General features: G+C 37.5%; 1 protein-coding gene across 1 annotated transcript in view; it reads left to right on the top strand.

Annotated features, from left to right (window-relative positions):
* LOC134750493 (uncharacterized) overlaps positions 1-15,390 on the top strand; it is a 44,807-nt gene extending 29,417 nt beyond the window's left edge. The window contains exons 3-11 of the mRNA XM_063685673.1: positions 5,915-6,130; positions 6,806-7,059; positions 8,923-9,110; positions 9,780-9,880; positions 10,597-10,690; positions 11,509-11,584; positions 13,111-13,266; positions 13,925-14,097; positions 14,978-15,390. Coding sequence (XP_063541743.1) covers positions 5,915-6,130; positions 6,806-7,059; positions 8,923-9,110; positions 9,780-9,880; positions 10,597-10,690; positions 11,509-11,584; positions 13,111-13,266; positions 13,925-14,097; positions 14,978-15,116 — 1,397 coding nt within the window. The 3' untranslated portion in view covers positions 15,117-15,390. The remainder of the gene's footprint in view (positions 1-5,914; positions 6,131-6,805; positions 7,060-8,922; positions 9,111-9,779; positions 9,881-10,596; positions 10,691-11,508; positions 11,585-13,110; positions 13,267-13,924; positions 14,098-14,977) is intronic.
* The last annotated feature ends 238 nt before the right edge of the window (positions 15,391-15,628 follow it).

Raw genomic sequence — 15,628 nt, 5'->3', positions numbered from 1 at the left:
GACCTGTTTGTTATAAGCAAGAATCATCGTCTAAGAAACGCCAACAACAGCTTTAAGATTAAGTACTCAGTTCCTCAGCACAAGAATAGAATAGAATAATTGTATTCGTAAACACACAGACAAGAGACATACATTAAAAGAACATAGTGAAAACAAAGTGTCACGAAATGGCCCCATCTCAGCATGCTACTGGCGACTTCCAGCGCTAATCTTCCGATGAGACCATCAAGTGATAATCACGGAAGGTAACAGACAAAAAGAAAGCAACATAAAGGAAAGAAACATAAAATATGGCGAAAAATAAATTACACACACACACACTCACACACAAGCAATCCTAGGAAGCACTAGGTATATCACATCACGTCGTACGCGAGTGGAAAAAAATACCAGAATCAGTGGTATGTGCGCCTACAGATTTAAAAACAGACTTGACAAACACTTAAAATACAAATTGATCACATCAGCTTTTAAGCTGCTAGTGTATGAAATAATATCTATATAATAAAACTTATATAATTATGAATTATAGTGTGATATCACAACATGCGAACCCATCATTAGCTATTAAAACGCAAAGTTGAATAATATAACATTAACTACTACTTGTTGGTCTGAGTCGTAAACAGAATTGGTGCATGAATCACTTCGTTTACACAAACCACACTGTGACACAAAACTGTTGATAGTGTTGATCTTCACTTAAATAACGCCTTTATAAACACCTTTAAATACAACATATCTGAATTTGAACTGATCTTTTAAAAAAATTTTTGGTAGGAAACGATTTTTGTATTTGAATTTCTTTCCATGCTCGGTTCTCCATACATAGTTCCGCTCTCATTTTAAAACAACTAGCTAGACTGCTCTAAAACTTTGTACTTACAATAGGATAAGGTATATCTATGTCTGTAATTAGTTTATGTACCTTCAGATACCACAGTTAAATCAATACACCGAATTTAAGTTTTTCATACAAAACTTGTTTTTGCTCTATTTTGTTTGTTTTATAAACTGGAGCTATATAAACTCATTTCACACCTTTTATTTCATATCTCATGTCATTGTATGTGCAAAGTTTCATTACAATTCAACACGTAGTTTTAAAATGAGAACAGAACTACGTTTGTATGGGAAGATTGGGAAGGTACAATTCGGCCGAGCTTGCCGGGGACTCGTATAAAAGGCAAATACTAGTATAACTTACAGATCCATTTTTTTTTCTTGCTGAAAAGGTTAAAACGCAAAGTTGTTTAATACTGTAACTTTAGCAACCACTTGTTGGTCTGAGGTCTGAGTCGTAAACAGCAATGGTGCATGACCCACTACCGTTTACACAAACTGTTGGTCTCGAGAGAGATCTCCACTTAATGAACCGTGGCGAAGAAATTCTTAGACATGAGGATTTTATAATTTACTTTAAATTTAACTTTAACTGAGCAGATATAAGATTCAGTTTAAAATAGCGATGTAAATAAAGCTTTAAGTGTCGTCCTTGTTATGAATGTTATTGCAGACAGAGGAAACTTAGACAGACATTTAGGCTGCCTTTCCAATGAGGTGGAGATGAGCGGAAAGACCCAAAAGAGCAGAGAAGAGATTTATTTATCCATTATTCATTTGGATTTGATTTGTAATGTTTTACAGTTAAGTATTTTCCAGTGGTGTTTTACTCGCAACATTTATAATTAGTTAAACACGTGGAGTTAAACAGCAACTTTGCTCCCTTGTAAAACAAATAACTGTTAATTGTTACATAGGTGATCAACATGTCACTTAGATTTATCTCACGATCACAAAGGAATCTTGAATGACATTGTAATACCGCGCAAGCAAGATGCATTTATATGTCTGTAGGTCATATCAAGTAGCGAATTAAACAGCACTGTAATTTTATATTTATAATGCAGTTATGAATTCTGCAAAAGTGACTTATGTACAGTGATTTCGTCTTTAAATAACTGTAAAGTTTAAAGATATAGGGTCAATATGGTTATTCTTTGCAACAGAGATTATGATGCTATTGCACAATTTGATATTAAATAGAAAAACCGGCCAAGTGCGAGTCGGACTCGCGCACCGAGGGTTCCTTACTTTTTAGTATTTGTTGTTATAGCGGCAACAGAAATACATTATTTGTGAAAATTTCAACTGTCTAGCTGTCAAGCTACTACGGCTCACGAGATACAGCCTGTTGACAGACAGACAGACGGACAGACGGACAGACGGACAGCGGAGTCTTAGTAATAGAGTCCCGTTTTTACCCTTTGGGCCCGGAACCCTAAAAATTGAACTTATTATACATAACAATTGCCTAATATTTACTTATAGTATTACTGAATTGTCAAGCCGATAATTGGCAGGAAACGGCGCAGGATCGAGAAAAGTGGAGCGCTCTTGTTTCGGAGGCCAAGATCCTCTTTGAGTCGTTGTGCCATGTTAGTTAGTTATTACTGAATTGTCATCATTGGACAGGGAAGTAATCTGGGACCCTTAATGTTCCTAATTCTCATAAACGACTTGCCGACAGAAATTAAATTCTCGACCTGTCTGTTATTTGCCCATGATTTAAAATTAGCTCTCCCGATTGTCGATCCAAATGATACCACATTGCTTCAGCTTGATATAGAAGCAACTTGTAACTGGGCGTCAAAAAATAGCCTTGCTCGGTAATGACATACGTCCGAGGGTAGAATCTTTGTCATAATGGTTGTAAACGTTTGTAATTAAGTTTAAATTATATTATGTTATGTTGTATCTTTTATTTGTTAATGTGAATTTAATTTATACTGTGAAAATAATAATGATTTGTTTAAATTTCGTTTGGATTAAATTGTACTGTAATATTGGTAAAATAAAAAATAGTTAATAATGTGACATACATAATGATGATAATTTAGTATAATTTCATAATGACATAATAATATAATATAAGTATGTACCTATTTAATGATATAATTCGTAATGAAACATTTGATAGAATTGTATAATAACAGAGAGATGAATATGTAGAATTATATTAGAGTTAGTGTATAATCACATGAAACTATTACTATTAGCACGTAAGGTTTATCTGTAAGTGCTGATATGTATAATAATAAACAAATAACTGGTAACAGCCACTGGGTAGAAAGCGGCGCACACCTCTCGACACCCCTGAGCCGCTCACACCGGTGTTGCTCCTGGTTGTCTTTACGACGGCAGTTTCAGGGGCCCATCTAGTCAGCGGCGAGTCACCGCCTGCCTCGATAACGTGTACAGACATTGTTATGGCAGGTGTCCGGACCTCTCAGCAATAGCCCAATCTTTTGACCAGCCAAACTTCAATCCATAAACCGGTATACTGTTCAATTTTTCTACAATAGTCCCAATGCCTGCTGCGACCGGTTCATGGGTGTCTATTGTTGCACCTGTGAACGGGTTCCAGCAGGCATTCTACATGACATTAAAGCTCTCCAAAGGGGCCTCTACGTGTTGGATCTATATCCCCACGCAAGCCTATCAAAAGACCGGGATTTATAGGCCCGTGAAATCCAGAAGGAGAAACAAATAAACAAATCAACAAATTTGATATTTACCAGTCGTTTTTCGCATATTGTTTACTCAATAATACTCCCTTATAAGTGATAACTAGCATGGTTGCCCTAATGTGTTCTAAATACTTTAAAAGGACGAGCTCAGTTGTAGTTCATTCGTTTTGGGCAAGCTTCAACTGAGCTCTCTAGCCTTTTAAATTATTTAGAACAAAGGGCAAATGCTAGTTATCACTTATAAGAGCGGTTTCGCACTACGTCCGATCTGAATCCGATCCGAACCCGTGAAAATATGGTCCGAAGTATCCGTAGAACTATTTCTATGGTAATTTATGCACTACGTCATCCGATTTCGGAAAGAAATCAGACGGATCTAGTGCGTAAATTACCATAGACTATACGGCTACTTCGGACCATATTTTCATGGCTTCGGTTCGGACGTAGTGCGAAACCGCTCTATGGGAATATTATTCAGTTTTCACAATTACATTGGAATTCTAGTCACTCAGTCTGGTCTAGATATAAGCTCGTAAAACTTACGCGAGTCAACCACTGTGGCCATCTAAAGTGCGGTTCACCACAAGTGTTTGCGTTGTCCAATCGCTGAGGCCAAATTAGTACGATGGTTATGCGAGTAGGTCATTGCTAAACAGTTATACAATAATGCTAATAATCTTTTCATCACACTTGCTCGTAACGTGGAACTTATTGAACCGCTTTGAGGGTCATAATCCTAGATATTGAACCAGCGTGCTTTTTCATTAATATTAATACATAATTATGGAACTTGTGTTTTTTAAATTTTATTGTACTTTTTGTAACTGTTTTAACAATTCATTGAATTTTATCAACAGTTATACCTACTTAAACCTCTTATGTATATCAATTAGTAAGTAGTCGTTTATTCATCTTTGGTCTAAAAAGCCCTAATTTAAACATTAAAGAAAAAGTAGACGAGCAAGAACATATTTATTTTGAGCATAGAGTAACTTATACTAGAGTGGTACTGTCATAGTAAATTTTGTAACCCCAGTAAATTCACTGCCATCTGTCGACACACTTTAAAACTTAAAATGAAGATTTATAAAAATACGATAAAATGTATTTAAATATAGATAAATAGTTTTTTTTATTGCATTAATTATTTTTATGATTTTGACCCATGTTCTTTCACTGATATGCGTTAAAATTGTTAAATAACAAACGAAACCGTCACCGCCATCTATACGACAGTAAGCCAAAACTAGTAGCGCCCTCTGAACGAGAATCAAATTTTCTTGATTTTCGAGGCACGTTTTTTCCTTAGACTGTATCCATCTATTACGGAGTTATATCTATCTTTGTTTTGAGTAAAAACGTCATGATCAAAACTTTCACGTCACTGCATCAATCCAGCTTGAAGGATTATCACAAAAATCATAAATAACTTACTCCTTAATGACAACATGTAACTTAATCATAATGAGGGGTATTTTGTAATGGAAAACTGGGACAGCACGTCATATTGAAAAGAGAAAATCACGTAACAACATTCAATAGAATCTAGAACGTGTAAATACGGAAGAAAGTATTTGAGATGACAATACAGGAGAAATTTAATCATAAATGTATCTTGATATACCTTGTAACAACCTATTACATTGTAACAACTTTTGTAGGTTTATCATTACACAAATATTAACATAATATATTAATATACATTAATTACATTATATTATAATAACTCGTAGGTGTAGTAGGTACTATTATTATTTCTTCTGGAGTATTTCAATATTTATCTTAGGTTAAAATATCTTATTCGAAATTAAAAACAATTTTTCTATGAAATTTCTATGCCTTCATATCAATTAGGTAATCATTCAACACAAGTCTTTTTGAGCTTACTGTGGGACTTAGTCAATCTGTGTAAGAATGTCCTATAATATTTATGTTTATTTATTTTTATTTATTTATATTTATTCATCATCTATCGTTTGATTAGATATAGCTGATCATTAAGCTGTTTAATTTATCTGTACCATGTGATATGTAGAATTATTTATAATTTTTATCAATAAATATCTCAATCTCAATTTCTTCAATCTCTTCATCACCTATCTCGTCAAAAATAAAAGATAGAGTTAAACCAAGAATATTCTGCAGAGATTTTGACAGTACACGCAGTGCAGGTGTTATTTTAAACGTCAAACTTCTATGAAATGATGACGTATAAATAACACTGGCACTGCGTGCGCTGTCAAAATCTCTGCACTTTTCTTGGTCTAACTATAACAATGAAGGCAATTTCTACATTCAACTTTTCGTCTTTTTTCGATTTCAACTTTTATTACTAGATATTATACTTAAAAATTTACTACATAATTTTTTTATTAATTTTTCAGCCAGTCCATTCGAAGAAGTCACGGACGCGCTATACAACAAAGGCATAAACTTCCTAGTCACGCACGATATGACGCTGACATTACCAGAAACGTTATTTGATGGAGCATCAGTCAGGATATCGCCACGAGCGTTGACAAAAACTGGAGCGCTGGTGCATATAGATCTGGAGCCAAGGCAGACTCAGGGGGAAGGGAGGCTGTTTTTCAATAAAATAAGTAAGTAAATAAATACATTGATTTTAAAGCTTCTTAAAAGTACTACGGGTGTGGACCAAACAACAACCATATCCCAAAAGTTGAGTTCAAGGAATGTAGTGCAATGCGGGGAAAAGGCAACTGCTGCTAAATTGAGCATTTATTAGGTTCCTGATTACCGGGCCTTTATCTGTAATTTAATCCGGTTCAAGAATTTTTGATTTTGAATTATTGCTGTGGATGCATCTGTGTGAAAGAGGAAGTATTTTAATACTAAGTATGTTTTGAACTTTTGATGTTAAAAGTACTTGTAGAAATAAAGTATTACAGTCAGATGAGGTAACTCGGGTCATGAGGGGTAACATTACTTACTTAATGGCGCAGCGACCCAAAATGAGTCGGCCTGGCCTCCGACACGAGTAAACGCCAGTTGTCTCGATCCTGCGCAGTCTCCCGTCATTAGACATACTCTTCAATTATATGAAACCGGGTGTCATTCTTTCAACTATCTACATCAGTTCATAGTTATAAGTTGTTATCAACTTATATTACCCCTCAATGCATCCAATTACCACATTTGACGGTAACCGTTAATGCCATAAAAATCTACAGCCAGTTTGTGGGTATCCACAAAAGTCAGGCAGTTAAAACATTTATTTTAAAGATAATTGCTAATAATAATCACATATTTTCCAGAGAAACAAATAAAGAAGAAGCTGATCACGGCAGCGATCGCGATAGTACTGGTCATCAAATTGATAGCACTTAAGCTGGTATTCGTTCTCCCACTCATCATGGGCGTGACGACAGCGAAGAAGATCTTCCTCAAGCTTCTGCTATTCGTGTTCCCTGCTCTGAGCCATATCTTCAAGCTGTGCTCGTGGTATCACAATAGTTATCATACGACGAAGTACCATCACCACCATCATTTGATTACGCATCACCATAAGGTAAGTTGTAAAAAATATCTTTGTAAACGGAATACTAAATTAAAAAGAAACATTTCCACGTTGCTTGACCATAAAAAGACACATTTTCAATATTACCAATTCTATCTAAAGATTTACGACCAACCCAGTAAGGGCTTAATTCCGTACTGTTGTTAGTTATTACATACAACGTTTATCTTTCGTTTTATGTGTTTTTCTTGCACTTACATGACTTACATTTTTGACAGAAAGTGAGTAGGCCAAGCAATAAGAAGGTATAGAGGGAAATGCTAGGAGGTGAATATATCAAAAGTCCCCGGCCGTAGCAATTGAGCTGGGGAGGGGGGGGGGGGAGGGGGGTATTTTTCGGTTTTTCAGTTATACTTATCTTGGAAACTTTGCGTCTTAGCGACATGACTATTTACACAAAACTAAAGCTGATTAATACCAAGTTACACAGTGCAAGTGTTATATTACGTCATAATGACTTAGAAGATTGATATTTAACTGCGTGTGCTATCAAAAGCATTGCAGACTTGTTTTGGTCCTACTCTACAAGTTTAATGTATTATTATTCACAACGGCGGGACTTAATCGCGTAAAATAAGTTTTAAATTTACCTCCGACGTTTGGAGGACGGCGTTGTCCCCATGAACGGCGGCGGTGTGAACGGTGTTGTGAATAATAATGAGTAAAAATCGTGAAAGTTTAAATCAGAAGTTTAATTTAGTCGTTTTTCGATATTTTGAATAGTTTTCGAGATTATGCTCTATTGAAGGGGCTCTCAATTTTATCTTGATAGTTTTCGAGATTATCCTCTATTGAAAGGTTATTTGGGGCTCTCAATTTTATCTTGATATCTACGTCAGTGAAGCTACTAGGCTATGTTTGGTATTGTTTCCATATAAATCGGGAGTGCCAAATTCATTAAGTATCACATTGACACTATAATATTCTGGAGTAAAAACATATAACCTAAACAACTACCTCCTTTTAAACTATTCTTCACGCTTAAACCACTGAACCGATTTATTTGAAATTTGGTATAGAGATATGTTGAGTGCCGAGATAGGACGTAGGATAGTTTTTATCTCAAAAGTTTAAGAGTTTAAAAATAAAGTTTTTTTTTTAAATTTTGTTTTCACTTCGGAATGTTGTCAATGTGATACCATAGATAAATTCAGCACCCCCGATTTATACGAAAACGATACTAAACACGGCCTAGCAGCTTCATAGATATCAAGATAAAATTAAGAGCCCTAAATAAACTTTCAAGAGCGGATATCTCAAAACTAACAAGATATCGAAAAACTTGACTAAATAAAACTTGTAACAAGTTAACCTTTTATTTTGTATAAGTGGCCATGTCGCTCAGACGCATAGTTTCCGAGATATAATCGAAAAGCCGAAAAATGGAACCTTCAAACCCCCCTCCCCCCCCCGGCACCAGGGCTACGGCCGGGGGCTTTTGATATGTTCACCTCCTAACTACTCCAAACAAAGTTACGAAGCCAAAAATTGTGTCCAGAGCATTTCCATCTATAACTTCTGGCCTAGAGACTACAACCATGATATGAGGCGATAAAAGCGCAAATCTTTGACCCGTAGGCCATTTAGTTAAAAATAAGTGATGAATTTAATAATATCTTGTATTAGGACAAAGTACTATGTCAACATTTTCGAACTTATCCTCCTTCTGCTACTTACTCAAACTAATAGGGTTCAACTTCAATTTGATGAGGGCTTCCTAAAGCCAAAAATTATGTATCCTCGGCTACGAGTAAAATTTACTCCTCTGAACTTACCTGTAGCACATTGTATGCTGCACACATTGAAAAACTATTGCAATGCAGTCTATAAATTAAATATAACCTAAATTTCCAGAACCCCCACGCCCCCATCTACCACGGACCGTCCCACGGCCCCCACGGCTCCGCCGTCGTGGTCCGACCCCACGCCGCCGGCCCACCGACGTCTCACGACCTCCACCATCCTGGTGGTCATGATGGACCACCAGCGTTTGAACACTATCCGCAGGACTGGGAGCTGTCTGGACCGGGACTTGGAAACGAGTATGCAACTTTTTTATTTTTTTATTTGATAATCCGAAAATGAGCAGGCGAGCCGCTTGATGGAAAGCTGATATTTTTCCGACTGACAATATAAGGTTATCGTTTGTGCAAAAACTTTGTAGAGGGCGGTGATTGGCTTGCTGGATAAGGATCTGCAGGCGTGTTATAAATAATATAATCATGCTTATTGCGCACGAACTTGACAAAATTGCTGTTTGTTATGCGAGTTAAGCATGACCATAACACGTCGCCTGTAGTGTTCTTCGTTGATTTTTAATGTCCCGTGCAAAACTTTGTTTTGACAAACGGAACACTTATGGGATCACTTCGGTCTTGCAATTATACGCGTAATATAACTGATATTACGAGTATAAAAATTCAAATTTTCTTTTAAAATTCTTCGGACCTGGTACTTGGTCCTTTACGCAAAATTTGTACCTGGAAATTTCCGGATCCCTAACAAGTATTGGTGAACTAGAGCAAGCACCTAATGCATCTTCAAATACTGAATTGTATATTTCGACTCCGACTCCAGATCAAGATAATTCCATATAACTAGGTAACATTGCTGTGGACTGAAAAACCTATTAAAGGATGATCCTATTAAAGAGTTTATAGTTAGACAACAAAATTCCAAATGGAAGAATAATGACCGCTAATATTTTTCAGATACCTAACAGCAGACATTCATCGGAACGCGATAGCAAACTTCAAACCTCATCCAAATGACATGAACGACATTAAAGCTTGGGGATTGGGCCTACCACCAGGTACCTTTCTTTCTTTATTCGTCTAATACATATTTATTTAAAGCTTTTGGTTTGCAATTTGGATATCCTTCTTAGTCCCGAGATCCTATGAGTTCAAATTTAATTTTGGACTATAATGGAATAAAAGGTTACAAAAAAAACTACTGGGACAGGTCAGGAGGATATGGGGTAACGCATTGCAAGTAATGCTGGCGACGCCATGTATTTGAAGTCAGTTAGATAGTTTAGCATTGTCATTGTCACGGTGTTGTCAGGGTAGGTGTCACTATTAGGCGCCTCTCTTCTTCGTCTGCGTCATCCGCTTGGTTGGATGGAAGATGGTTGAGGCAAGGCGTTCAAGAGATATTTACTACGACGAGTCTTTGGCAAGAAATAAAATTTAACGTTAACGCACCGACATCCCATTTATTGTAGCACTCGAAACTCGTAATCCAATAACTTCCATATAAGTGTCAGGCCTGAGTGGACGCTCGAGTTGAGTGTGCAGTGTTGCGGGGCATTCGGCGTGCATGTTAAACAAATGCAAACGTATAGGAGCGGTGCACGCTGCTGCATCACTTGTGAGCGCGACGCCACGCTGCCAGCCCCGCCGAGTGAGCGTCCACTCAGCCCTACACCAAGCCTTTGGCGACAAAAAAAAACTGAACTTACGTCTCAGCAACCATTATTTAAGATGACGAGGACATTATTAAACACGTTTTGTCATGTGATTCCAGGGTCATCAGGCAACGTGGGTGAATATGCGGCCGGCACTAACCCAGCAGCTGTAGCCGCTCCTCCCAACGGTCAAAGGATATCACTCGCTGGAAGGTATGCAGCGTAATCTATAAATGTTTTTGCCATAAATTTCATTGTTGATACAAGCTTTTATCGCTGCTCGTACTTTTGTTTCAATAGGCAACGAATACTTCATCGAGACATTTCTAACAAGCCGAAATATTTCATTGTCAACCAACTTAAATATGTTTGTGAAGTTTTAATTATTAGCTAGCTAGCTAATAATTAAAACTTATTAAACTTAAATAGCTATGAAATAATGGGAAGTCGGTGAAGTGGGTCTATTTTAACTTGCGAGGTTTGACCAGAACGTAAATAAATACAAACATTGTAAGTTAAACGAAAGCTGGTAAATACAGGCTGCTTTTAACCTTGGGATCTTTACATATAAGGATTAGGTGTAGGTCCTCTACAAACTGGACTTATTTAGATGAAATTAAAGTATAGTCCGACAAGAAATTGTAGAAAATTATTGAGGGCACCACTTCCTACGTAACTGCCACATTTTTGTCATAAATGCTTAAACATGGCAACAATTTAGTATGGAATTTTTTTAGTTCCATTTAATTTATATTACTATTTTATGTCGCACTATATAGGCCAAGCAATAAGAAGGTATAGAGGGAAATACTTGGAACACAGCTTTCTCAGTGCGCCAGTCGAGATTTTGTTTGAGTGTGCGTGCGGCGACGCATAGATACTTATGGCGCACACATACAAGTCGCGCGCGGTGCGTTTGTATGAAGATAACATACTTTGCCCTGTTTATACTATGACAATATGTTGTCACTGAGTACCAATTGTACCAAGTCGAAAGCATGGACAAAATCTATTTTGTCTGTCCGTTTCAGACCTGTGGGACCGCCGGGATATCGAAATAAAAAACCAACAACCAAAGATCCTTTGCAAGCTGAAAAAGAAGCATTGGTAAGTTTTGTCATGTTATGTAATTAATATATCCTAATGGTACTTACTTATTTGTATGACAACCTCATACAAATAAGTAATGAAAATAACAAACATTTTCATAACAAACTACTTTACGTTAAAAAAAACTTAAGTTTTGTCAGTTATCATTTTCTCGTTATGTCCATATTTATGGCATTTCTCAATAACGTGATCTTACATTTGACTAATTTCCCTTCTGGAGAGAGAGCATATTAGGAGTAATGCAAGCGATAATTTAATCTATTTTTGTCTACCAATGATACTTCAATGTCTAAAAGTAATGGTAGCATGGAGACTATATAAAGGAGCCAAATCTCTATGTATGAAAAGTGTCCATCAAAAAACAGTAATTAGGCGGCGCCACCATACACCGAAATACCACCAAAAACAACCTACGTAATTTGGTAGGGTTATTTGTTGGTTCATGTTATACTCATGTCCCAGAGCCTAACTAGCGCCACCGGAGAGATTAGGAACTATTATTTAAAGCTGAAAGCGGTCACTTTTGCAACAATTCTGCCATAAGAGATTGGCATCCTTTCTATACCATCCATAAATGGAAGTTTCAGAAGTGTCACATGTGCTGATTTAAACTAACACGATTTTCACTCATAATTTTAAAACTAATACGGGACTTAATCGCGTACAAACTTACGTTTATTTATGGCCTGACGTTTCCAGGCCATAAATAAACGTAAGTTTGTACGCGATTAAGTCTAGTGTTAGTTTTAAAATTATGTGTCACATGTGCGTTGCCAAATCACATGTGACGCGTTCTGAAATTTCAGAATAGGCGACGGTAACTGCTTACAGTCAGGTGGGCTGTAATATGCTTGTTGCCACCGATGCGAAATATAAAAAAAAAAACAAAGTCACTATAGATCATAGACATAGTATATACAAGTAGTTATAGACGCGCCACCGAGCGGCCGGGGGTAAGAGAAAGAGTATTCATATAAAATTAGCTTTTGCCCGCGACTTCCTCTGCGTGGACTCAGTAACCGCAGCTAGAGTAACAATAGCGCCTGGAAAAAATCTCATAGCAATCTAAATTTACGCATATTATGCACACAAATTAGCACAGGCACTTCGTTATTTATCTCAATTCCACCCCGCTTTTTACTTTCTTAAGGGATGATTTTCGGGATAAAAACTATCCTATGTCCTTCTCAGGGACTCAACCTATCTCTATGCCAAATTTCATCTAAATCGATTCAGCGGTTTAAGCGTGAAGAGGGAACACACAGACAGACAGACAGACAGACAGACAGACTTTCGCATTTATAATATTAGTATGGATTTGGGCAGCATAGGATTTTTTCTCTTTCACTCTTATAAATCTCGGTATTTCGCCATCGCCTCCTACCTATGATGCCACCCGGTCGGTGATAAGGACAAAGCATGGCACTATTTTCTCTTTCCTCTTATAGTAATCGCAATAAGGCTATCTTTCTCTATCAAAGAGTGTCAGGCCCTTGCTATAGATGAACCATTTAACTTGTCAGATCCGAGCGGCGGCGCTAGCGGCGCGCGCGCCGCCGTCCCCCGTCCGCGACGAGCTGCTGCGCGTGTCTCAAGCGAAGCTATCAGAAAACAACCGCGTGAAAACCGAAACGCAGCTAGTAAAGCAACAGCAGGAGATCCTCGCTGCTCAGGACCCTGTAAGTATTGACATAGTAAATACTGGGGTTGTACCTTGTTTTGCAGAAAATTGTTTCGCAGAATTTTCATTTCATAGAAAACATATTTTTTCACAAAGGGTCGTTATATTTCATATTTATTTATTGCAACCATGGTTTTATAGGTATTACAAATTCTTGGTAGTTCCACATGGACCCCGTGGGGGTATAGCAATATTACATGCATACTTAGGATCTAATCTTAAATCTATGTGTATAATATAAAAGTAGGTCAATTTAGTAGTTTCTATACATATGAGCCGAATTGAATCAGATAATTGTCAGTGTATTAAATACAGATATCGTTATCGTTTCTGTTTCATATCTAGTTGATATGATGATTCGAATTGGCCCGATAGATAGAAGATACCTGAGCTTACTAATAAGACGACCGGTCTGGCCTAGTGGGTAGTGACCCTGCCTGCGAAGCCGATGGTCCTGGGTTCGAATCCCGGTAAGGGCATTTATTTGTGTGATAAGCACAGATATTTGTTCCTGAGTCATGTGTTTTCTATGCATTAAAGTATTTATATATTATATATATCGTTGTCTGAGTACCCATAACACAAGCCTTGGGCTTACCGTGGGACTTAGTCAATCTTTGTAAGTCATATAATTTACCAATATCTATTTTCCCCAGGACACGATAGCAGCAGAGAGGTTCTACGGGCAACTTCTAGACAAAGTGGACCATGTCCTTAGTCCACTCGGGGCCAGTGATACAGGGTGTAAAGAAAGGGCTGTTTGCGCGTTATACAGGGAGCCCTTCAAACACGCACCTTACAGCAATCTAGTCTCCAATGAATTGAGCAAGTAAGTGGCTAAACTGAGAGCTACCTATAAACTTAAATATATTAAACAAAAAACCGGCCAAGTGCGCGTCGGGCTCGCGCACGAAGGGTTCCGTACCATTACGCAAAAAACGGCAAAAAAATCACGTTTTGTTGTATGGGAGCCCCATTGAATTTTATTTATTCTGTTTGTTGTTATAGTAATCGTAGACGTGGAAAAAATATATGTAGTTCTTGATTATATTATCTTTAATTAATAAGCTTCCGATACACGAATTATGACACTTTGCTAGATACAATTAATTCTCAAAATAACCTCTAACTAGACTTTTAATTTAAATAAACAAAAAAAAAGAAAAACCGGCCAAGTGCGAGTCGGACTTACACACGAAGGGTTCCGTACCATTAACTATAAAAACGGTCACACATCCAAGTACTGACCCCGCCCGACGTTGCTTAACTTCGGTCAAAAATCACGTTTGTTGTATAGGAGCCCCACTTAAATCTCTATTTTATTCTGTTTTTAGTATTTGTTGTTATAGCGGCAACCGAAATACATCATCTGTGAAAATTTCAGCTGTCAAGCTATCACAGATCACGAGATACAGCCTGGTGACAGACGGACAGACAGACGGACAGCGGAGTCTTAGTAATAGGGTCCCGTTTTTACCCTTTGGGTACGGAACCCTAAAAAAACAATCTTAACTTTTTTAAATAGTAACTTGACCACTTTCGAATTTCGATATTTTAAGTCAACATTTTTAAAATAAAGAAATATCGACAAAATTCGATTAAAATTGACATTAATTGGCACGCATGGTCTTTCTTGTTCTTTCTTGCGAAATGTGACAGTGATAGCAGCAAACCGATGGAACGGCCTTAAAATCTGCTTTGTTTTTCAGAGATTCCAACGAGCTCGTACCCGCAGCGGACAGCAAGTTCGCCATCCAGTACTACCGGTACGTGCAAGCAGCCCGAGATGGACAGGAACAGAAGGAGTGCTCCGTCATATACCCTGATTGCCATATCGACTACAAGTAGCCACAGACTAAAAATACAATGACGCATTGGGTTACAAACTGCCACTCGTTTTGATAAGTTATCCGTCAGATTTTGTTCAAAGTTTGTTGTTTTAGGGCGGTTTCGCAAGCGTTTTATACAAGCGTACGCGTACGCGCGCGTAAGCTCATATAGACCAAATGTAGGGAAAAGTATCGCGCGTGTAACCTCGTAAAAACCAAATGTAGGAAAATGTAAGCTCGTACAGCCGAAACGAGGCGAGGAGCGTAGGTATACGCGCAGAAAAATACGCTAGTCTGAAACCGCTCTTATCATCTACCCTGATTACAAGGGCTGCAAATAAAGCAGCGGTTACAGAGTAACTATAGTTTGTCAAAGGACTATCTCATTTCAAATATAGACGGAGAGAATCATACTATCTTTGTCTTACACTAGTACTAGCACCCAAACGAAAAGGATGAGCTGGATGAGTATTTTTTTTTGTTCTTATTTACTGACAATTTGGTTTGACCAACTATAATAGACATGCAGCA

Source organism: Cydia strobilella, chromosome 20 (assembly GCF_947568885.1).
Source record: "Cydia strobilella chromosome 20, ilCydStro3.1, whole genome shotgun sequence".
Classification (NCBI taxonomy): Eukaryota; Metazoa; Arthropoda; class Insecta; order Lepidoptera; family Tortricidae; genus Cydia; species Cydia strobilella.
This window is presented reverse-complemented; position numbering and strand designations above follow the sequence as displayed.